Source organism: Zychaea mexicana, assembly GCF_025766255.1.
Source record: "Zychaea mexicana strain RSA 1403 chromosome Unknown BDB00scaffold_41, whole genome shotgun sequence".
NCBI lineage: Eukaryota > Fungi > Mucoromycota > Mucoromycetes > Mucorales > Lichtheimiaceae > Zychaea > Zychaea mexicana.
The window spans coordinates 40,336-62,485 of record NW_026516704.1 but is presented as its reverse complement, the minus strand read 5'-3'; the positions used below and the strand labels follow the sequence as shown (position 1 = coordinate 62,485).

The 22,150-nt window shown below is 42.0% G+C and overlaps 6 protein-coding genes across 6 annotated transcripts; 3 read left to right on the top strand and 3 right to left on the bottom strand.

Annotated features, from left to right (window-relative positions):
• Positions 1-11,251: 11,251 nt before the first annotated feature.
• BDB00DRAFT_409559 (uncharacterized protein) lies at positions 11,252-12,226 on the bottom strand. The gene is made up of 5 exons (XM_053117280.1): positions 12,084-12,226; positions 11,966-12,022; positions 11,746-11,908; positions 11,594-11,688; positions 11,252-11,534 (listed from the first exon to the last, which is right to left on the bottom strand). The coding sequence occupies exons 1-5, from the start codon at positions 12,133-12,135 to the stop codon at positions 11,362-11,364; spliced, it is 540 nt and encodes a 179-aa protein (XP_052979233.1). The 5' UTR covers positions 12,136-12,226; the 3' UTR covers positions 11,252-11,361.
• A 3,689-nt stretch (positions 12,227-15,915) lies between these two features.
• On the bottom strand, positions 15,916-16,203 carry BDB00DRAFT_764445 (uncharacterized protein; the record flags this gene model as incomplete). The annotated part of the gene is made up of 1 exon (XM_053119457.1): positions 15,916-16,203. One exon carries the CDS (start codon positions 16,201-16,203, stop codon positions 15,916-15,918), a length of 288 nt encoding a protein of 95 aa, XP_052979232.1.
• A 640-nt stretch (positions 16,204-16,843) lies between these two features.
• Positions 16,844-18,072, top strand: BDB00DRAFT_409534 (uncharacterized protein). Its single transcript, XM_053117279.1, has 2 exons — positions 16,844-17,630; positions 17,879-18,072. Exon 1 carries the CDS (start codon positions 17,101-17,103, stop codon positions 17,593-17,595), a length of 495 nt encoding a protein of 164 aa, XP_052979231.1. The 5' UTR covers positions 16,844-17,100; the 3' UTR covers positions 17,596-17,630; positions 17,879-18,072.
• A 266-nt stretch (positions 18,073-18,338) lies between these two features.
• Positions 18,339-18,673, top strand: BDB00DRAFT_825413 (uncharacterized protein). The gene has a single exon (XM_053123671.1). It carries the CDS (start codon positions 18,391-18,393, stop codon positions 18,646-18,648), a length of 258 nt encoding a protein of 85 aa, XP_052979230.1. The 5' UTR covers positions 18,339-18,390; the 3' UTR covers positions 18,649-18,673.
• Positions 18,674-19,407: 734 nt separating this feature from the next.
• On the bottom strand, positions 19,408-20,268 carry BDB00DRAFT_409398 (uncharacterized protein). Its single transcript, XM_053117277.1, has one exon. It carries the CDS (start codon positions 20,112-20,114, stop codon positions 19,575-19,577), a length of 540 nt encoding a protein of 179 aa, XP_052979229.1. The 5' UTR covers positions 20,115-20,268; the 3' UTR covers positions 19,408-19,574.
• Positions 20,269-21,121: 853 nt separating this feature from the next.
• BDB00DRAFT_409430 (uncharacterized protein) lies at positions 21,122-21,727 on the top strand. Its single transcript, XM_053117278.1, has 3 exons — positions 21,122-21,317; positions 21,412-21,460; positions 21,544-21,727. Exons 1-3 carry the CDS (start codon positions 21,238-21,240, stop codon positions 21,643-21,645), a joined length of 231 nt encoding a protein of 76 aa, XP_052979228.1. The 5' UTR covers positions 21,122-21,237; the 3' UTR covers positions 21,646-21,727.
• The last annotated feature ends 423 nt before the right edge of the window (positions 21,728-22,150 follow it).

Here is a 22,150-nt window from a genome sequence, read left to right as displayed (position 1 = left end):
ATGGTTAATTAATTAACTGAACGTGTCTTTTTGCATCAGGCCATTACAGAGACAGCATCTCGAACAAGTACTTTCATCGCCCGATCAACCGGAAGATTCTATTGAACGTGAGAGTGATGCGGCGATCGTTAACGGGCATAGGATAGATGCTAGTTATTTGCAACAAAGTTACAGTACTACATTGCATGCATCAACAAGTTACTGTCACCCAAATGAATTACCCAACACCATTCAAATCGAGGAACAACAAGAACAGCCAAAGCAGATACCGAGAGGAGATGGTACGTATTCGTAATATAGCAAAACACAAGATTAGAGCAGCTATCAAAGTTTCATTTTTGACTTCGCAGAAAGGGACAGAAGTGAAACCAGCAATAGCGGCAAGCTACTGAGGTTCGAATTTTCAGATGCCATCATTCCAAGACCGATGGAAATTATCAGCATGAAAGCACAGCGGATCTTTGAAAATTTTCCGGTTTCCAGAGCAGCACACATGGAATACCTTGGTCTTATGAATGAGATCATTTCAAGCATTGATCCTGGTATGTCAATCACTGTCAGCATACTGGATTGCGAGATAGATTATATTGACAACCCATATAATAGCCCATGAACATGTACATTCACAATACCGATCGAAAAGTGTGATGGAAGATATCTATCCAGTCCAGCCAACAATTTACCACATCTGCGAAAAAAGTTGCAAGATGTACACTGAAGCTGATTTCAGCAACGTATGCGATTACTGTTCCACACCGAGATACATTGCTGACTCAAACACGTTGCCACGAGCAACAATTGAGCAGCTTTCACTTGCTTCTCAACTTGCATATTTATTACACAATCCCGAAACACGCGATCTTCTACTTTACCGACATAATTACGTACACTCTGAAGGAAAGCTTTGTGATGTCCTGGATGGATCAGTGTACCAAAAGATGCGGGCCTCCTTATTCAGTGGGAAGTACGACATTGCCATAGCTCTTTATGCCGATGCATTTCAGCCATTCAAAAATAATGCTGGATGCAAAATGACTATTATCCACTGCACTGTTCTGAACTTTGACCCTTCCATCAGGTATAAACTACTGTTTGAAACCCAATCCTCAACAAATATAAAAGGCCATTGACAAGTTACATATATTATAATAGATATGAGAAAAAGAATATGTTGCAAATATGCCTTATACCAGGTCCGCGAAAACCGAATCACATTTGGAGTTTCTTGGAGCCAACGATGAGGGAGCTCACTATATTGCAAAATGAAGGAATGGAAGTGCAGATCAATGACGGTAGCATTGTCCATGCTCGTGTACACCTCCTTTTGGCTACAGGGGATATACCTGGTGTAGCAGCTTTGGCATGTCACACTGGGCATATGTCGTTCGATGGTTGTCGGATGTGCTTAGTAAAAGGGGAACACCCAGAAGGTAACAACAGAGGAGGGATATATTTTCCCAACGTATCAGCACCTTGGCGCTCAAAGGAGGGTTATAAAAACGCGAATGAGGTACACATGTATTGTTCAAACTTGCTCTACTTACTCTTATAGCTGTATTTGCTCTTAGTAACAATCTTCTCTTATTGCTTTTAGCCTGGTGTTCATTCGCCATCCGCTATGGCTGGATTGGATAGCTTTACAGGCCCTGAATTCTTTGGAATGGACGAAATGCACTTACTCGGTCATGGTATTGCGGAACAACTACTTCAACTATTTCGTGGTACATACACTGTTGTCATCAATAGTGTACCCAAAAATAGTCCATTTGACATACCAGAGAGCATCATACAAAAGATCATGCACGATTTAGAGCAATCACGAGCAGAAGTTCCGACCGCATTTCAAGGGAGTTATCGTAGTTTGACCGGGTCATCAAGGGTTAGGGCAGTGGATTGGCTTGATTTCATGCTTTATGTTGTACCAACGATTGTTGCACCGCATATCGCCAACGATACTGCAAGAGCAAGACTCTTGGGCTTAATTCGTTCTTGTCAGCTGTCATTGCAGTACTCCTTATATGAACAAGATGTCAAAACGATTCGCATGTAAGTAAATATTGACAGTAGTTAGAAAGCTAATCCTGAATTAATCGTTATATTCAATATGTTATTAGCGGTATACTACAATGGCACGCCTATTTGACCAAGCTTATCCGAGTTGACAAGGTTCTCAAAGTGGCCATATTCACACCGAACCAGCATTACTTAGCACATATTCCGGACATGATCGCGAAGATGGGGCCACTACGATACTATAGTGCACGATGCTTGGAGCGAATGATTGGATGGTACAGCCAACATATCAGTTCCACTGCCAGCCCAGGAACAAATGCATCGAATATCATGTTATCGCTTGCTCGAGCGCGCTATATAGACGCAGCTATTCAAAGTAATGCCTTACAAAATGACGATAACCCACATGAACACCAGCAACAATTAGAAAAAGCATGGTCATACGGAGACAAGGAAGATTCATCTGCACCTGAACTTTGGGGTAATTTGAACAGGATGGAATTGGCTGCATTTCAAGAAAGCATTGCAGGCATAAGCAAGTGCGTCTTTTACGAAGCGCTTGAAAGCTACCGTACACGCATAAACGATGTCGATCCCCTTCCATATGCTACGACCGAAATCTATATCAGTGGGCGGCTTTGGCTCAACCACAGCATCTATTCTAGCAAGCTACATCACCATTCAAAGCATCGAATGGCATACATGGTGCGCCTTGAGATGGAAATCGACAGGTACTTTGGTAAAAGCATCATCAAGTGAGAAGAATTTTCAATACATAACTTTTTGTGTGAATGTAGGAGGGCCAGGCGTGGTATAAATTCAGATGTCGTCTTTGCGGAGAAGGCATATTTTGGCAAAATCTATTTTTATTTCACATATGTCAAATCTGGTACCATAATAAGCGCTGGCAATACGAAAAAGCTGGCGTTAATCGGAATTTATCAGCCCAACCTCGAGAAAACGACAGGCTCTCTGTATTTGACGGGATCGAGTACTGAGAAACTATATGTCGTTGAAGCAGAATCCATCACTGATTTTGTTGGACTTTTGTCAGAAACTAGAGCGAGAAACCAGGTCAGGCAGCACATTATCTGGCCTGGCATGGTTAATGGAAAGCACCAACAGGAGATTTTAGGAGACAGAAACCATCTTTAATTACAAAGTAATTTAAACCACCTTGAATAAACATAATTCGATATGAAAGATTCTTCTTTTAATACTTGTTGATACTTATGAGCAAACAAGGAACAACACTAGGATTCTTCTGATTTTCCATGTTTATATGCAAAAGTAGAATTCCATTATAAACTCTGGAATTCATTAAAGAAGGATACTTGAATTATTCAATGTTTCAGACAATAAATTCTTAATCTTAAATTAAAGCTTCTATCCAACTTTTCCCCTTGAATACCTGTGTAATTCTTATATTGATGCTTTATTAAGTATAGTGAAACTGTGATTCCTTGCAGTATCCTGTAATCTTAGGCTAATATTTTCCGCTGTGTGTGCATAATCAAGGATTGATGCAGAGCCGCCAAGGTGGATGATTGTATCAATGGTTGAGCAATCGATGCCAGCACCGAATGCACTTGTTGCAACCATGATCTGAAGCTCACCAGAAACAAAGGCAGTGGTTCTTTCATGTTTTTCTTCCACTGAAAGATTTCGATGGAAGTATGATATTTGTGTGGTGTGGTGCGGTAGTGCTTGTTTAAGCTTGTTGCTGATGGATGTTGTTGCATTTACTGCAGAGCAGTAGATGATCGTTGAAGATGGTGATGATGATGGTGAATGCTGAGCTTTGAGGTGTGATATTGCTGCAGCTTGCGGATTGTTGGTGTTGATGATTTGGTAACAGAGGTTTGGTCGCATTGACGGCTGTCGTATAATTGAAAGGTTTGCGCCAAACATGTCAAGTAGGTCGGATTCAAATGATAGTGGAATTGTTGTGGATAAAAGGAGAAACGGAACGGTGAGGGAACGGAGGAAAAGGAGTGTGTAAAGTGCCGGACGGAATGAACGCCATGTGATTGCTGTATGCACCTCATCAATTACGACTCGGGCTAGCTGATTATGGTCGTTTATTTGCTGGACAATATTTAGGAACCGTTGACTGCTGGCATGTTCCACTTGGACGATGATGATGTTGGGCAAGGGGTGCTGCATAGTAATATTGGGAGTGTATTCTATTACAGACAACCCAGCTTGCTGAATGCGCCGTTTCATATCAGCCAAAAGTGCAACGAGAGGAACAACAACAACTGTTGTCAAGTGCGGCTCGACTAGTGCAGGGACAAGGAATAGCAGGGACTTACCAGAGCCTGTAGGTTGGATGGCAAGTATGCTAGATTTCCGGGAGATGACGGTGGTGACAAGCTGTGCCTGTTCAAATGAGCGGAAGGAAGGCGACAGCGAGTTAGTTGCTTTACCAAGTGCGTTAAGCAGCTGTGGTGTGACACTTGATCCTACAGTAGAGAGCAATATTAATTATGATTTTTTACATGAGATCAATGTAAAAAAGATATACCTTGCTGAGGTGCTGGTGATGCGGAAGTAGTTGTTGACTGGCGCCTGTCCAAGTCGTTTTGAATTTGCAAACGGTGTTGCATCTCCAGCAATGCTACAATCTCTGCAGCAGCTACGTTTGCTAAAAATTTACCATGCTGGGCAGCAACTTGGTCTTGTTCCGTCTGCGGAATAGCACCCGGAAAGAGATGACGCCCAGGGCCGACACCTATAATTGACGAGTGGTGAATACATTTCAATGATAGGTTGTGAAAGTATGAGAACAAAGACAATATACCAAGAAAATCATGCCACATTTCTGAAGCAATAAAGTACTCTTCTATTGCCACAGAAGAGAGTGCATTCGAGTCTGTTGTTGCCTGTGCGTAATTGTGTGCGGCAGTTCTGGACGAGTGGCCTGCCTGCAGGTCCACTGTATAATTTCTGCCATGATGTGCAAGCAAATGTTGGATATGATACTGTGAGAATGCAACGGACACATGGCGATAATCTTGAAAGCTCAAACGAGAAGGAAGGAGCAGATGCCAGCGGGCTTGGAAATGCGTGTGGAGAAGGTCGGCTGCCATTTTTGCGCCGTTGCGCACAAAGAAGTATGCCATTGTATCAAGCATTTTTTGGTTGTTTGAATTTGAGCATTCATAAATGAAGAGGCTAGCGAAATAAATAGAGTTAGACATTGCATGGTAGACTTTTAGAGTGAAATGTGAATACCTTTCTATTGGCCGGATAAATATGATATAGTGGAGGAACAAGCAGACAAGAGAGTGAGGAATGAAACGGGCAATAGCTTGGTCGCGTTGCTTGATATTTCGTGTTTTCTGATATGTGGTTAGAAGCATCAATGTTTGATGTTCGTTTGACCAATACAAGTTGCGTGTTGTGTGTGTTGTGTTTTGTAGTAAGGTGCCTTCTAGCTCTGTGGCCCGAGCTGTTTGGCCATATGTAAGATGCATGAGCATGAACAAATCACGTTGGATTTGTTCAGCTGTTGTAATGAATGATTTGATGGCGGACGGATTGTATGTAATACTGTTGCTACTTATATGTTGGATATAAGTACGGGATAGGTGTGGTGTGCTGTGTATGTGGTGAAGGATGTGGCCAAATGGATGCCAGAGGTTGTTCTTTGGGTCGGTGAAAAATGAATAATTGATGTCGCGATTGTTGAAATCGTCGTATAGGTGGATTGGTTTACTGTTGCGGAATTGAAGGAGATTGTCTAGGTCGATGTTAAAGGTGAGTTTGTTGATGTTTTGCTGTATACTGGTTCTTAAGTTGGTGACTAGGAGATGCAAATCATGTACATGAATGCGCTCGTTTGTTTCGACCATAGCAAGTGACAGATGGTTTGTGTGTGGTGTCCATATGATTTTGTCAGTAACAAACTCTGACGAGTCAGAGATTGACGCAATCTGGCTGTATTCGGCAATAGCAGCATATGCAGATGACTTGCCATCGATCAAGTAATCTTGGTAATTTTTGGTAAAGCTAAAAAAGAGTTTGTTATGCAAGTGTGGAAGGTTTAATGTAGAATAGAAAAAGCAAAGAACTTACACTGTGATTAAGTTTTGATTTGTATGGCGTGTGTAAATATCGTTAAGTAAAAGTAAGCGGAACCAGTACTTGACTTGGGAGATTAAAGGTGCAATAGAGGTTACGTCTTTAAATTGCCCATTAAACTGGAAGGATGAAGCAATGATGAAACGAGCAATAGTATATCCATTGGTTGCGACATCAAAACATTTTTCTTCTTTCAATAATGCTATCCACAATTTACAGATTTCTGATTCAATCTGTGCGGCGGTGTGTGATGACAATTGGGCTGGATTGACATTTGCGGACAGTGTTGCGATATTAGTGAGTATAGTAGAAATAGTAGAAGACCAGGTACCTAAAACAAAAGACCAGTGAGGAGAACGACGGATGCGAAGTAAAAAGGTTAATAGATTGGCGCCAGTTTGGGTATACCGTTGGATAGTGGGCCGCTCAAGTTGGTTGAATCCGTGATCAGGGAGTGGTTCGGAGAGCCTAAAGAAAAGCAAATAAGTTAGAGTGGATGACTGAAACAAAGTAGATAGTTTCGACACTTACTTTTTCTGTTTAAGATAACGACGAAGGGTATAGTCTTTTTCGTGAATAGAGTTGTGCAAGCGGACAAAAAGCTGCTTATTAACTTTTGCTACAACTTTTAGTACATTTTCCTCTGCATGGATTTTCTTTGTTAAATCGTAGATAATGACAGGGATGTTTCTTGATGTGCGATTAGGATGTTGTTGTTGGTGTTGGTTGTGTGCTATAAAGAGAATAGTGAGCAAGTTGACAATGCTATAAAAAAAAAAGTACCTGTTTTCCACTATTCGACAATGTCATACCACTTTGTGTGAACAAAAAAACATGGGATCAGCTTATGGTCAGTATCAATGTTTGACGTTTGGCCAAAGGCAGGTTCCAGACGAGTAAAAGCATTGGCAATGATTTCATGATTGCTTAATAATGAAACATCTGGTGCAGGTACAGTGACAGTTGGTTGCTCAGTTGGTGCAGCTACTGGCAAATCACAATTTTGACAGTGGCGCTGCATTACTTGAAAGTGGGTAGTTTTGAACCCACAACGGCATTGGACATATCGCTTAGCATTGCCATGAAGTGCAGTTACGTTTCCTATAAAGTCATCAGTATTTCAATGTAATAAACTGGTCCCTCCGCTTCGCTTCCGGACGATGTGAGCCCCTCCGCTTCGCTGCGTGTCAGCATCTGTCCTCCAGGGACCAGTTTACTGGGGCTCTGCCCCTGACCCCGGGTGGGGGCAATGCCCCCTACCACCCCCCTTTTACCTTCAAACAATGCTGAAAATTTGTTCTGCTTAACAGGAGTGAGAATGGTGTTTTTTATAATTTTGGTCTTGAAGTCATTGTCGTCACTGCACTAAAAATGTCTAAAGGCAATGCCTCTTTCAGATTAAGATTATGTAGCTGATTACTGTGTCAGTCGAGTTAATGCACTCCGAACTCTCAGACGATTCATGTCCAATACCCGGGCAATCCTCGCAACTGAACAGATCATGTTCAGTTTCTTCGTAAAATTTACAGGTCAGAATCTTAGAGGTGGAATTCTCTTGCTTTTGAAACGGGTATTGGACAATTGTTGAGGTGGAAATTCTGGGACATCATGAAAGGTGTGATTGTTGCACCCTAAACCTAGGCCGTTGTGTTCGCTCTATCATACTTACTAAAAATGTGATTGTTACACCCTAAACAAAGCTCGCTTTGCTCGCCCTACTTACTTACCAAAGCAAAGACCCGAAGTTCTATTATTTATTACGACCTAGAGATGCTTTTGCTAATATGACATTGATAATTATATTTGTAGGACGTTCCCTCCCGCTGACCCTCCCGTTAGGGCGCTGCCCCACTCTAAACCCGAAGCCCTAAAAGGTGGGGCAGCGACAGCAGGAGAAGTTGGTGGAGGCGAACTGTTGATCATAGACACAGGTGATCGTGGCAAGGTAGTAGCTATAGCGAGTATTGGAGGAGGTTTGTTTGTAATCTTTTCAGCAAAATTGCATTATCACCAAAAAATTAGTAAGTACACAGTACCGCAGTTGATAGGGTTAAGTGGGCATTCTCTATGATTACGCCTACCGCCTACGATGGGTGCTCGAGCCACAGATACAAAACGTAGGCGCAAAAGTTTTTACAAAAACGAACTATCTGTAGCTTTGTAAGCAAACAGCTGCAGCAGTAATATTCAAATATACATGGTTAAATGATGCGTTGCCTATTCTACTGAAACACTGCGAGAATGCACTGGACATGGCTCATTGCGATCCGAGCCACAGTGACAGGCATGATCAGTCGACTGCTTTGTCGAGAAATGTGCAGAAAAAAAATAGGTAGCTCATTTAGAGCAGTCTGTCAGAATCCTGGTTAACGGTGGAAAATGCTCAATGATTTTCACAGAAAGACCTCAAATGTCGTTGATGGCAGATGAAATCAAGTAGCACACCTCTTCGGAGCTCATATTGAGAAATGCAATGTGATAATAGTCTAGGAAGACGGCACAAAGTTGAAGTTTACCCAAGTCTCCCAGGAACGTGCAACGTTAAAAAAGCATGGTCGTTACAAAGTGAAATTTCCAAATCTGGATTTTACGCTGGGATTGAAATCGTAAGGACCATGCTCTATTTAATAGAAGAGATATAAAAGGTAAACGTCATAGGAAAGATACATACCGTTATTGTTGGGATACTTGACATTTACTTTTTTCTGGTGTATTTTGCGAAGGTGTCGCTTACGAGCAGATTTTGAAGAAAAATATAAATTACACTCTTCAATTCCACAAAGAACACCTGAATGCTGTGTGGGTTGCGATATACCCGGCTCTGTACTGTCGCTTTCACTACCGCTGTTGTTGCTAGATTCACTCTCTGAACCACTAGATGTTGAGGAATGTGCTGAACGACTAGGATTATAGTCACTGCCACTATCAGGTATGTTTGCATTGATGAATTTTTTATGTGGATGGTGGGTAAAGGAGGATGTTGATGAAGGCAGAGCTGATTGGCGATGAGATGCCTGGGCGGAAAGTGGTGTAGATGAGATCACAGGAGCAGGACGTCTTTTGAAAACTATGTAGATATAAAAAAATTAGAGATTGTAAAAGAGTAAAATGACTATGGATACATACTTTTGCTTGGAGTACCCGGTTTGCGATTATCTGAAGTGTTTTGAAAGTTTGACGATTGAATTATTTTTAGTAAGTAGAAAATGACAGTGTGAATACTTTTATAAGTTTACCTTGGCTGATATCTGAACGCTCTAAAATTGCAATTGACGACTTTTGGGTTGCTTGCAATACCAGTTGCTGTGTACGTACAGCACTAGGCTGAGCCCAGAACTTTCCTTTTTCCAAGGCTGAGTGACGAGGAGCGACTAGAGGCTGGTCTGTACGAGCACCAGAGATACCAGAACGAGCATATCGTACTGGAGAGCTTGATTCTACAACCTTTCTCTTTTTCAACAAAGGAGGGGAAGCAGTCTTGGGAGCTAAAAAAGAAGTGCATTTTTATTTTCAGAGAATGAGATATAAAACGTAAAACAAAGTGACAGAGAAACAATAATTACGAGAAGCAGCCTCTTGGGAATCATCCCAGCTAAAATCCGAAGGAAGACTTTCCAAGGAGTTTCTACGTTCTGGACGAGGTGAACGGTTACCCTGACGCACAGGGGGCAAAGCAATAGCTGGAGAAGCCAACAAGGGAGGCGATTGGGCAGCAGGCAAAGCAGGGAAAGGCTCTTGCTGCAGTAGCGAAGGCGAAGGCGAAACCGAGTCCTCAATAGGCAACTGGCTGTTACCAGTGACGAACGACGTGGCAAGCGAAGCCTACGAGCGGACCTTTGAAGCGTAAGAGCTAGAGTTGTTGGCAGACATATTTAATTTTTTAAAAGAAAGGGGTTCTTGAAAAAGCTATTGTTAAATGATTGGTATAAGTATTTATATCGGAATCACGTAAAAAAATAATTAGAAAAAGATGATTTTCAAATAACAGCTAAAGAGTGAAAATGTAACTGAATGGCAGAAATAGAAAGAGAGGAGAAAAATCCACCTAAATGTCCCAAAAGGAAAGAAGGGAGAAAAATCTACTGAAAGAACGGAAGAGGAAAGAGAGGGGAAAACTCTACCTAAAGAATAGAAAAGGAAAGAAAGGGGAAAAATCCTCCAAGTGACTGAAAAGGAAAAGAGGAGAAAAATCTACCCAAGTGACTAAACAAGAAAGATAGGAGAAAAATCCACCAAAATGACTAAATAGGAAAGAAGGGAGAAGAATCTACCAAAATGACTAAATAGGAAAGAGAGAGGAAAAACCACTAAAAAGACAGAAAAGGAACTAGGACTTTTATATAGTAAAGAGCAGCTGTACACTCACATTTTAGTAACTAAAAGTTGGGGGAAGGAGAAAAGTGTTTCAAACGTTGGCTCTTTATATACTTTTTCTGACTTTAAAAACTGGGCTTTAAAGAGATGGTGACTGGTTTTGATAGATTCCAGAAGGTTCTATAGTATATTGATAATTTTTTCAAAAGGCTAGTGTTTGCTATATTTTTTGTTAAGACATGTTTTTTATATAAGTCATTGATGATTTTATTTGGTGGAAAAAGAGAAGAAAGTTATGATGGAAAGGGAGAGAGAGAGACAAAATGTATTTTCTAATGACCAAAAGTATGATAATAACGGCCATAAGCACGTTCTTGACTCTTAGCTTCAGCCATCATATTTACTAATGACTGAATATGATGTAGGAAGAAGCCAACATTCTCGAACGATGTCAAGTAGTTCATTGTGGAATTATTGGTGTAATTAAAGGACGCAAAGGAGAAAAGTCATTTTCCTCCAAATAAACCCAATTGTCCGAGGAGAACTAAAGAAAGTATGTTAGTAAAAAGCAGGGTAAGAAAGAAAAAGGTTACGTACGGAGAGGAAGAAAGGCCAGTTAAACTTGTCTGAAAAGAGGATTGGCCAGGCGCCAGCTTGCTTGTAGAAAGCCAGCATACGATAACCGACGGTTATTGTATCGCTAGGCTTGGCAGATCTTGGCAATCCAACTAGAAAAAGAGGAATTAGAAATAATTTGTGTAAGTTTGTATTTGGGAAGTACCTTTAGCCAATTCATTCAGTTCTCTCTTGTAGCCAAGTTGGTTTAGATTACCGCCATTCTTGTAGTGGAGGTAAGCGCACAAGATGGCATGGACGGACTTTATCAATTTTGGTTAAGGCTTCAAAGGGTGTTCCACTGATTGCATGGTTGATGATTTGCTCTGGTTGCTATTCGTTGTAGTTACGGATATAACTAAAAAAGTTGACGCCTTCTATATCTTCGTCTGTATGAATACAACAAGCTGATGCAGTAGCAACCGTAGTGGTATTAAGCTCAAGGATGACTGAAGTGAGAGGAGCACCATGTCTAGGGGTAGCCAAAGTATGGAACTTTTTGTAGACTTTACTTGGATGAAGGAATATTAATAGACTGAGAAATAATGGGATAAAGAAGGGTTACCTTTAGCTAGTTGGTTACTTGTGGACCCAAAATTGTGGTAGAAGGGGTCCTCACGCATTGCTGCTTCCCAGGGTTGGAGTTCCTCGACGTCAGAGCTACATATTATTTTATTTTAGTAAGGAAATGATCATTTAAGTATTAAATATACTTACGCTTCATCTTCAGTAGGAGTCAAATACACGACTTCTTCTTCTAAGTCTTCTTGTTGTTGTTGTTGCTGTTGGACCAGAGCTTCACAATCAGCCTCCATTTGCATCAGATCGTTGAGATATGCCAAGTAACCTCTAAGTGTCTCCTTAGTAGTTTCAACTGGGACTAATATAACTATGTAAGTATATGATAATTTTGTAGTTAGCAGTTACTTGTGCTTACCATGATCCATTGCCTCCAAAATGGCTTCCAAGGTAGGCTTGAGAGTGGCGTTGGGGACTAGTGAATGGGATATTACTTTTAAAGGTTCATGTTTTGTTTAAGTTATAAGTAAACCTACCGTTGATGGTGACTTTGTAGAGAGTGATGAAGAGCTGGCAGTCGATAGGCATTTTGAAAGAGCTATTAAAGAGGATTGAGATGATGTAAAGGATTAATATGATTTAGAGGTGAAAACATTGGTAAAAAAAGTGTAAAATGGAAATAGCATGTTAAGGAGCATGTTTAGAAAGGGGGTAAAGATGGCAATGAATAGAGCAAAAAAAATGAGCAAAGAAAGCTAAGTAGCCCAAGGTTACTTTATATGGAAGAAGAGGCGAAAAAAGGACTGAAATGACTGATATGGAAGAAGAGGGGAAAAAAGTACTAAATATCCAAATATGGAAGAAGAGGGGGAAAATCTCCCAACCACCCAAATATGGAAGGAGAGGGGAAAAATCTCCCAACAACCCAAAAAAGGAAATAACTTACCTTGAGTGAGAAAAGTGAGAGAAAGAGGGAAGAAAGATGAAACAACAGCATTTATATATTTATTTACCTAAAAACGACGTCACAGAAAAAAACGTCACAAAAAAATCGTCACAAAAAAAGTCACAAAAAAACGTCACAATTTTGAAAAAAAGATGTCACAAAATCTCTAAAAAAGGACGTCACAATGAACATCACGAAAAATTTGTGTGATTTTCCGAGGATAGTTTTTAGGAGAAACTATCTGTTAGGGCCTAGAATCATTTTCGGCGTGGCGACGAAGTCGCCACAGCAAAAATGAGTGACCCCGATGACCCCGACATTTCAATTCAAGTGGCGACAAATGATCCTAGACTGACCCCGGGATTTAGCCAATCAAATTACCATAACGTAATGAGCAAGACAGCAAAATAGTAGGAGAACCGGCTCCTCTTCTTTTTACTTTTTTTGTTCTTCTATAGCATACTCGCTTGCTGCCCGTTTTTTTAATATAAACCTATGTCGGACACATTTAAGCAGGGAAAAGTGAATTGACAGTGACCAAACAGTGACTAAAATTTTATTTGGTCAATGACCAGATTTTTCCCAAAAGGAACAGTGGTGGGGGGAAGGTGATGACCAGTGGAGACAAAAAGGGAAGGTAAAGACTAGAGGGAAGGACTAGTGGTGACTGCAAGGGAGAGGCGATGACCAGAGGCGATGACTAGCGGTGACTGAAAGGGAGAGGCGATGACCAGAGGCGATGACCAGTGGAGTAAAAAAGGGAAGGTGATGACCAGAGGCGATGACTAGCGATGACCAAAATTTTCTAAAAAGGGATTAGCAAAGAAGTATCGATGACAAGCTCAGATAGAAAAAAAAACGATAGCAAGCGGGAGGCAGAAGGTACATGGGAAAACGGCAAGGCAAGGCGAAAAGGGGATAGCATCTGCGGTCATGAGCGCCGTGTTTGGCAAAGCCCGCTCCAAAATTTTTTTACGAAAGGCAGCTTTTGCATCTCTTTTACTCCTTCACTTCTTTTTCCTCTACTTGTTTTCATTACAGTTGACCCCCGCTTTTTGCAGTAGCGGTTTTTCATGAAAAAAACTGTAAAAAGCGGGGAACTGCAAAAAGTGAGGATGGGTATAAGGGTGTTACACAGGCTGAGTATAGCTTAGCTTACTAAGTGTCAATTATGTGAACCAATTAAAGAATATCGGTACTTTGTTGAGGTTACTTTCACATTGCAATGTCTATATAAAAAGACTCGAATTTTTGCAATTGTCTTATACACACTACTCAAACTACACATCATGATGGAAGGAAAATATGAAAAGCTTACTGATGAAATAAGTGAAGCAGCGTATCAGTACTACGTCGCCAAAGAGAAAGCGCTGCGCAAGTTTATATACAAGGATTTACTCGACTGGATAAAAACAACATACAACCTTGAGAGTGTTCCGAATACAACAACAATTTCACGAATGATTGCTAAGAGAAAACATGAAGAAGAAAACGGCATTGAGAGAAATAAAAGACAAAAAGCTCGAGCAAAGTTTCCCGTACATTTAAGCTTATTGAGTACTGCTTGCTATTCACTTTACTAATAAGAAAGCAAAATAATACAGTAGGAACTAGAATACGCTTTATATACATGGATAGAACAAAGATTCCATGAGAAGATCCCAATCAATTGGGATATTATTAAGAAAGCTGGTGAAAACTTTGCAACTAAGCTGCAAATCTCAACTGAGGACTTGACATTCTCCGATGGCTGGCAAAACCGCTTCCAAAAACGATATAACCTCAAGGTCTAAAAAATAAGTGGTGAAGCTAGCTCTGCTGATGTCACACTCGCAGAAGTCAAGTTACCTGAAATCCAACGAATGCTAGAAAAATATGCGTTAAAGGACATTTACAACATGGACGAGACAGCTGGCTTCTACTCCAGTGCTCCTGTGTCTACAATTGCACCTGGACCGTTTAAAGGGGTCAAGCAGGACAAGTCGCGGTTAGCACTTGTATTGACGACGAATGCTGATGGATCTGATAAGTGGCACCCCTGGTTCATTGGCAAGGTACAGCGCCCAACCTGTTTCAGCAAAGTATGCTATACGATAAAGTAAAAGATGATGATCAACTGCTTATTATATTTTCTATATAACAACAGGCACAGCAGAGAAAGGTTGACATCTCGAAGTACTGTGCAAATGCCAATGCTTGGATGACGCGCGATATCTTCAAGAAGTACCTTACTATGTTGGATAAATCGATGGTGTATCAGCAAAGAAAAATTGCATTGCTCTTAGACAACTTTTCGGGCCATTTTTGCGATTACGAGCCAAAGAATGTCGAGCTAGTATATTTGCCGCCAAATACAACATCGCTTATGCAGCCTTTAGATGCTGGTATTATCCGCAGCTTCAAGGTGCATTTCAAGTACGTTGTTGTTATAATTATTAGATAGGCTTATCTTATATATATGTGGAAATTTGAAAGTAACCATTTTCTCTGTTGTATTAGGAATTTGCAATATGAGCATGCATATAGCAGAATTCAGGAGCGCTTGGAAAAAGGATTGCCTGTTAATGATGGAAATACGTTTCGTACAGCGTTTTGCGTTTGAAACTATAAAATTTCTAGGGGGTGTAATATAGAGATGAACACTGGTGCGAAATACTGTATTTGATTGGTTGGCGAATAGAAATGATTCGTGATAAACAGACTCTCCCTGGTGAGAAATTAAGGGCGTCTAATGGCTCACTTCCTTTTTTTCCATGGGCGATGGACGCTGTCTAAGAACGCATCAGGCTTATTTTCATAGTATGAATCAATCTTATATTCATCACAACAAAATTTCATTAAACAGAGGTCTTGCCTCACGGCTAACTTCCTTTTCCCAGTGGGCGACGGAGGGCATTCAACAGCGCACCGCGCTTGCTTCCCCGACACCAATCGAGCTTTTTCATCCATAACAACAAGACATTCAATGAACAGCGTGACATGTTCCACTAGTACGCAGCCAATTTTTAGAGCTTCAAAATCTATTTTGTGACAAGGCTTTCTGAATCTACAGTGGATCAATTCCTTCCTGCATCTCATTCTTTTTTTTTTTCGTCCAACAGGTAAACTCGCATTGCTGGCCATACCAGCTGTACTGCCATAGTTCAAGCGTGAAGACTGAAAATTCTAGCAAGTGCATTTTTGCCACAGGTATCTAGACTCTTCAAAGGGCATCACTTTTTACTTGAATATAATATTTCTTGCACAGAGAAAAAAAAGTTTGGCATAAGTATAATTAGTGTAGAAGGACAGGTGCATAGTGAAAGAGTGGAATGGAAAAAAATAAGTTGACATAGGTACGACTAGCGTGCATGAAGAAAGAAGTGGAAAAGGAGGGCATAAAAAAGGAGTGTAATGGGTACAGAAAAAACATAATAGCATTCCTACTGGATTTGCTCTTTTGCTAAGCAGCGATCGATATACGACTTGGCTTCGCTCACCCAACGAATACATTCTGCAGCTGTGATCGTCTCCGCGGCTTCCTTAATACGGCTTGCCAAGCTGTCTTCATCCGTCAAAGGCGTTCGTCGTATGCTCGATTGGATGGCCTCCCAACATGGACGGCACGGGTCAAGGAACGTAGAATTGTTGGGCATGTAAACTGGGAAATGACCTGCATTCCGTACCGCGTTCACAAACGGCCTTTCCCGGAACAAGTGTCTGTTTGCCATGAAAGTCATTCACGTAACTTGTCATATCCCCATCGCAGTTCTTAACCAAAGCCAGGTGATTTTTTTGGTTTCCGGTGCTGTCACGAGATTCCAAATTTTCATCTGCGTTGCAATGGGGCGACACGAAAACTTTGGTGCACAGGCTTCTCGTGCGCAAACGATGAACCATGTTGCTTAGAAGGTTGCATCGAGTGCGAAGACGTTCTTTTCCTCCTTTTTAATTTTCGGGCGTAGCCGATTGTTGACATCGGATGGTGACGGCAGTGTCGCTCGTATTTTGCAAGGTCCTCAATAACGTTGACATCCAAGTACTTGTCTAACAAGACCCACAGCCAACGACCTTCCACTTTTTTGCCATCTGACTTTCTTGATGTACGTTCACCCCACGTGTTACAGCCGTTGACCCAACCCTCAATTTGCTTCGTCGAGTTTGTGACTGGTCCGAAGCGTTTTTCTAAGATAGATTTTTGCTGAGCTGACACCAAGAAGATGCGCTCGAATAGGGTATCGTTCGACGGTCGGTTTGGCAGCATGACTTGCTTCAAGTATTCCAGGGCTTCCTGTTTAAAAACAGTGACTACACAAAACGTTACAAAACACGAAACCTATAACGGAAAAAAGCTGCTTTTACCTTTGTATTGATATGCAATTGTATCACTTGCCGAAGATGAAGCGTTGACACTTTCTTTAGTAACAACGGTCGATGATGTAATGCATGGGGTAGAAGATGAGGAGTCGCCAATTTGGTCACCTGAATACATTTATGTCAGCCACAGGTCTATTAATAAGACTACAAACACACTTACTATCGTCTGCATATGTGATGTACACAAAGGGATTCATCTCTTGTACCCTCGTTGACACCAGGCACGGAAACAGTGGATTGGCGCCCATAACATGTACGTTGTCAAGAGCAGCTCGTTTCACCGCAGGTCTGATAACGCCATCGTAAAACTCGCACTTCTCGTTGACGCAAGTGACAAAACCAACACACTTCTTGCCGATACGACGCGTCTTGCCATCGGCCTTACTCTCTCTTGTACGCTCGCGCTCTGCCATCGCTGCATTGCTGTCGAAAGTGATGGCGCCCGTACTCTCGTCCAGAGTCGCAAACCGGCAGTCGATGGGGCGCGACTTGTTCCACCCATACTGGTGTTTACGGCAGTGGTGGAAGGCTTGACCGGGCTTCGGGCGTGGTTGGTGGGCGCCGGTCCATGTGTGTGCCTTCTTGGCCTTGACCCGCTCAAAATAAGCCCTCTTGGCCTGGGCTTCCTCGGCGCCTTCTGCGAGCTCCTTCGCCATGGGTTTGTACTGGCGCCAGGCCTCGCGTTGACGTTCCTCCTGGGTAAGTTTTCCTGGGCGGGGCACGGTGAAGGCCAGGCCGAGAAATAGCTACCCGAGACGTCGATATTGTTGGTTGTGGTCTGGTTTGTTGACATATTGTTTAATACAGAGAGGGAGAGCTGGTGCAAGTGTGGGTGAGAAGAAAGAAGTGAAAGAACGAAACAGATGGAGAAGCTACCTTTTATAAAGCTTTTCTATGTGGAGCGCTGCACCTTCGGAAAAAGAAGGGGCTTTACCAGATACGGCACTCGTGATCACAACTACTAAGCTTACTATGTACTACTATCACCCCCGCCTTGTCGTCGTTTGGTCATCAACATTTCTCTGTTAGCAATTCCTCTGGTCTTTCGCTCTGGTCACTGCCTCTGGTCATCGCCACTGCTGTTCCCTTTTAGGAAAGCGCTTTGGTCACTGTCATTTCACTTTTCCCTGCTAAAACGTGTCCGGCATAGGTTCATTCCTCTGCCAACCGTCGACAATACCCACAATAATGTCCGTCAACAATCGCGCGTTTAGGCTGTTGTTTTCTAAATAACATATATTGACAGTACCTTTCTTCCCCAGCGTCCTTATCCTCCCCATATTCCTTGCGCCATACATCGTGCGATCCATTTTTATTTGGCCATCGCCCAGCCGATGTTCAAATCGTAATTCACATAATCGCGTTTTTTATTGTCGAATTGAGCTGCTGCTACTGTAGTGTAGCTACCGTTGGGGAAGTGGTGTCTTTCCTCTCGAAAAAAGTGACAGGAGGTCTTTTTGGCATTGTCTTTATGAAATGACAGTAATAGGTACAGCGTAAGCACTCTCGTGTGTCGCTCTTTCCGACAAAAGTGGCTTATTATGACTGGATGCACCCCCAAATGGTGTGCACCCCTTTTCGTGATACCCCTTGTTTTTGGGCGGAAAATCAAGTTTCCCAAGTCAGTAAAATGCAGACACAGAAAATGCCATTTCACACCTCTTTTTAGGCTCGCCTATCATTTCAACACTTCCAATGAATCCACAACTTGCAGATGTCTTTTTCTCACACACACACACACACACAGTCTCTCTCTCTCTCTCTCTCTATCTCTCTCTCAAATAAATCACATTTATTGAGTCTCATCAAGTGTTTTTTTACTGTCTCCTACCATCTCATCCACATGACTTACACATTTGAAGCATCACCCATTTTTGTACTGTATCAGTGCTAAAAAAAAAAGGTCACCAGGATCTGGCGTCCCAGAGTCGGCAGAGAGATACTACAATCTTTCTTTGTCGAGACACTTCTCGAAACATTTAACAAAATATGAAACAAAACCTTTGGATATCATTCAAGTATAGACTATTGCATGGCTTCAACAGATCCTAGTCATTAAATGCTTCTATTTCTTTCCAATAGCTTATTCCGCTTCACCTTACTCTTAACAACAGACCAGAACAGCTCAATTTGCTGGATCGAGTTCTAAGGAGTATACAGGACACATCTTTATTTTTTGGATCAGTCGACATTGTTGTTGGACAGGACATGCAATTTTTCGGTACGACATCAAACTCAAAATCAGCGACTTTTTACTTTCTGAATTGACTGTACAGTACATCTTTTTCGTTTGATAAATAAGCTGCTGTTGAAATTGTATATAGATTACAGTATGCTGTGGTACGTGTATGTCCGTTGTAAGGTGGTGGGGGGGGAGCGGTGATACGTGCATACATTTACATTTACATATTATTATAATAAATTTTTCTTTTCATGTTCTTCGTTTCTATTCGAGCATAAGGGGGTTTTGTTGGTGGGTGGAGGTAGAAAGAAAGGCGGAACTGTGATTAGAATAAGAGATAAGCAAGTAATGGGTAGATAGTAATGATACAATGACAGGCATTAGAGCAAAAGAGCAATGGTAGTAGTAGTAGTAGTAGTAATAGCAGTAGTGGACAAGTGCGTAAGAGTGAGGGATTAATAAGAAACACGGAATTGTTCTGGTGTTGAATACATTTATGAAGATGTTGGAGAAAAAACGTGGACCTTGTTCATAGTGAATTGTTTAGGCAACAAGCGTTTTGCCAAGAATTTCAATCGTGCGCCTATTCAAATCAAACGCAAGTTGGTTGATGAGTGAGTTTTTTGATTGATCTGAGTGGGGGGAGGGAACCCGCCTTTTTCTTTTCCTTTTTGTATTGATCCAAGCTCGTTTCTCCCAGAAACGACACTCACCTCTGCTATCACGACGTTCTTGTCTACTAATACTTGTTGTTGCTGTCAACAGAGAGAGTTGTTCACTTACAGCATCTTCTTGATGATGTTGCTCCCTTTCATCGATATAGCGAACGGATGGAGGCTCGACTGAGAATGACACACTGCGACGGCCGTCTGCACAACTGGGACGTTCAAGGGATGAAGAAGGTGTTTTGCTGAAACAGGAAGGTCGTGGAGAAGGTGATGGCGTTATGATCGGTGGCGTGATAGTGGTAGTACTGCTTTTGATCTGTTCTTCTTCTTCTTCTTCTTCAGGTTGGTACCACGAATCAAGTACTGGAAGTGAATCGTACAGGGACGAACGTTTGGATGAGCTTCGATAAACCATGAGCAGCAGCAAAGAGGGTGTGTGTGATCTTCCTTTGTAGAGTGTGTAGAGAGAGTGGTAGAGAAGACAGAGAAAGAGAGTGGAAGACAAAGAAAGTGCAGGAAAGGAGATAAAGAAGCGCACTGTGTGGGGCGGGTGATGGGCTGGATGGTTTTAAATGTGAGCTGTTCTGAAACCGGGTTCTTTGACCTGTGTGTGTGGGCCTGCCTGCCTGCCTGCCTGCCTGCCCTGCCCTGCCCTGCCCTGCTTGCTAATAGGTTAACATCACACAGTCTGCTGCACCAAACAAAATCACCGGTTGTTGCTCCGACACAGCCCAAAACTAATTGCTGCATGAGCGCCCGAAAAGCCCTTATTCCATGTGGTGGCACCCGTGGGGGTGTTGAATCCATTTTTTGATTGCTGGGAACGGAAGCCTTCGTTCGTCTTCAAATCGTCTAGGGCGAACACATATTTACATAATGTACCATTCTGAGTTCACGAGGGGGTTTTTTTTACGATTCAGGTTCCTAATGACTCGCTCTGGCCTTGTTAATCTCTCCTCCACCCTCCCCCATCAAACTCACGGGTGGGAATTCTTGTCGTTGCCACCGCAACTCGGGCGGAATTCAAGATTGGTTTGGCTTGTAGTTCAAAGATGAGAAAGCAGCGGAAAACTCTGCTTTGGGGCAAATGTCGATAAAAGTGCTTCCCATATGTCCAAGCAACAGCCTCGCAGTCGCACGGGGATGCAACGTGACATTGGGAGCTGTTGAGTGCAATAGTAGCCAAGGTCAAAAGTGCACAAGTCGCACACACTACATCGTCAGTACTAGAGCTTTCCTCTGGGCGTCGGTCCAAACGTCAATAGCTGTTAATGTTAACGACTGGGTTCCTCAAACACGACGACAAACTAGTATTGCAATAAGTGTGGGCACAGTAACGCTAAGCAAGTCTTCTTGAGCATCTTGTGAGAATGAAGCTAGGCTTTTCCATAGTAGTAGCCGAGCTGCACTTGAAAATGAGGTTGTTATCGATGAAGCTGGCTTTTCATCTTCTTATCCGTCATACCCAAACATGGAACCAACAAACCATTGTATAACATATACAAAGGTTGTTCAACACGTACTGTGTGCACTGGTCAATGATGTTACCGGATGCATGGTGTATACTCCTCTTGTGTATTACAACATTCATTCGTACAAAGCTTTTCCCCGGACAAAGGTAGAGCGATCTCTTTCTATGTTTCTGAGACGTCATTTTCCCCAGGTTTGGATGGCCAGTTTCACAGCTTTGACTCACAGATTGTTTCTGTCAGCACAGCCAACAGCGATGTCGCATTTGAAGATACAGATGCAAAAGTACAAGTAGTAGTAGTATCTTTTTTTTGTTGAAGTTGTTGCCAAATCAAGAGTTCAATCCCAACCACCATTATTCGTTTATCCGAAAGAATGTAGGTCGTAGTCGTTTTCAAACGTCGACAGCCGTCACTGACAGCAGCATCTCTAGTTTATCTATAAACTGCTTTTGTCTGGTTATCAAGAGTACTTGAACTACCGTTTTGCTTTAGACCCAATGTATGTGTGTAGAGGCTGGACCTGAGCGTCAGCGAAATAGCGACTACTGTACTTGTGAAGAATGCCAACTATGTCTTCTGGGGGTATGGTCTGTAACATCAATCGCATACACACAGTGAGTGAATAAAGGTTATTTACATAGTAGTTGCATATTTGAGTAACATATTGACAGCGCCATCATTGCCGTAATGTGCTTTGGCATCCCCTTGATCGGATTTCATACGAGTGTCGTGCTATGCTCGGCTTATCCCAGAGATTCACGATCACCGATGACGGTATGACTTAAGATATTGTAATATATACATAGTCATCAGTGATAGCTTAATGCAGTAAAAGAAGAGATAGTTGACCAAGAGACCTCAAATAGTACATTTCTGGTTGGTCTCCTTCTGATATCGCCCTTTGCTGCTGTATTCAAATTACACACACACACACACACACAGAGAGAGAGCGTATGAGTCTGTAGTATATATACACAGC

What these genes read in the sequence shown, in the direction of transcription:
- BDB00DRAFT_409430 (XM_053117278.1), top strand. Translation starts at nt 21,238, where the DNA reads ATGATGTTACCGGATGCATGGTGTATACTCCTCTTGTGTATTACAACA. An exon ending in AAGCTTTTCCCCGGACAAAG is followed by an intron (nt 21,318 to 21,411) that starts GTAGAGCGATCT and finishes TGTTTCTGTCAG; the next exon opens with CACAGCCAACAGCGATGTCG. An exon ending in ATACAGATGCAAAAGTACAA is followed by an intron (nt 21,461 to 21,543) that starts GTAGTAGTAGTA and finishes TTTATCCGAAAG; the next exon opens with AATGTAGGTCGTAGTCGTTT.
- BDB00DRAFT_409559 (XM_053117280.1), bottom strand. Translation starts at nt 12,135, where the DNA reads ATGCCTATCGACTGCCAGCTCTTCATCACTCTCTACAAAGTCACCATC. An exon ending in ACTCCTACTGAAGATGAAGC is followed by an intron (nt 11,689 to 11,745) that starts GTAAGTATATTT and finishes AATAATATGTAG; the next exon opens with CTCTGACGTCGAGGAACTCC. An exon ending in AAGTAACCAACTAGCTAAAG is followed by an intron (nt 11,535 to 11,593) that starts GTAACCCTTCTT and finishes ATCCAAGTAAAG; the next exon opens with TCTACAAAAAGTTCCATACT.
- BDB00DRAFT_409398 (XM_053117277.1), bottom strand. Translation starts at nt 20,114, where the DNA reads ATGGTTTATCGAAGCTCATCCAAACGTTCGTCCCTGTACGATTCACTT.
- BDB00DRAFT_409534 (XM_053117279.1), top strand. Translation starts at nt 17,101, where the DNA reads ATGTACGTTGTCAAGAGCAGCTCGTTTCACCGCAGGTCTGATAACGCC.
- BDB00DRAFT_825413 (XM_053123671.1), top strand. Translation starts at nt 18,391, where the DNA reads ATGACTGGATGCACCCCCAAATGGTGTGCACCCCTTTTCGTGATACCC.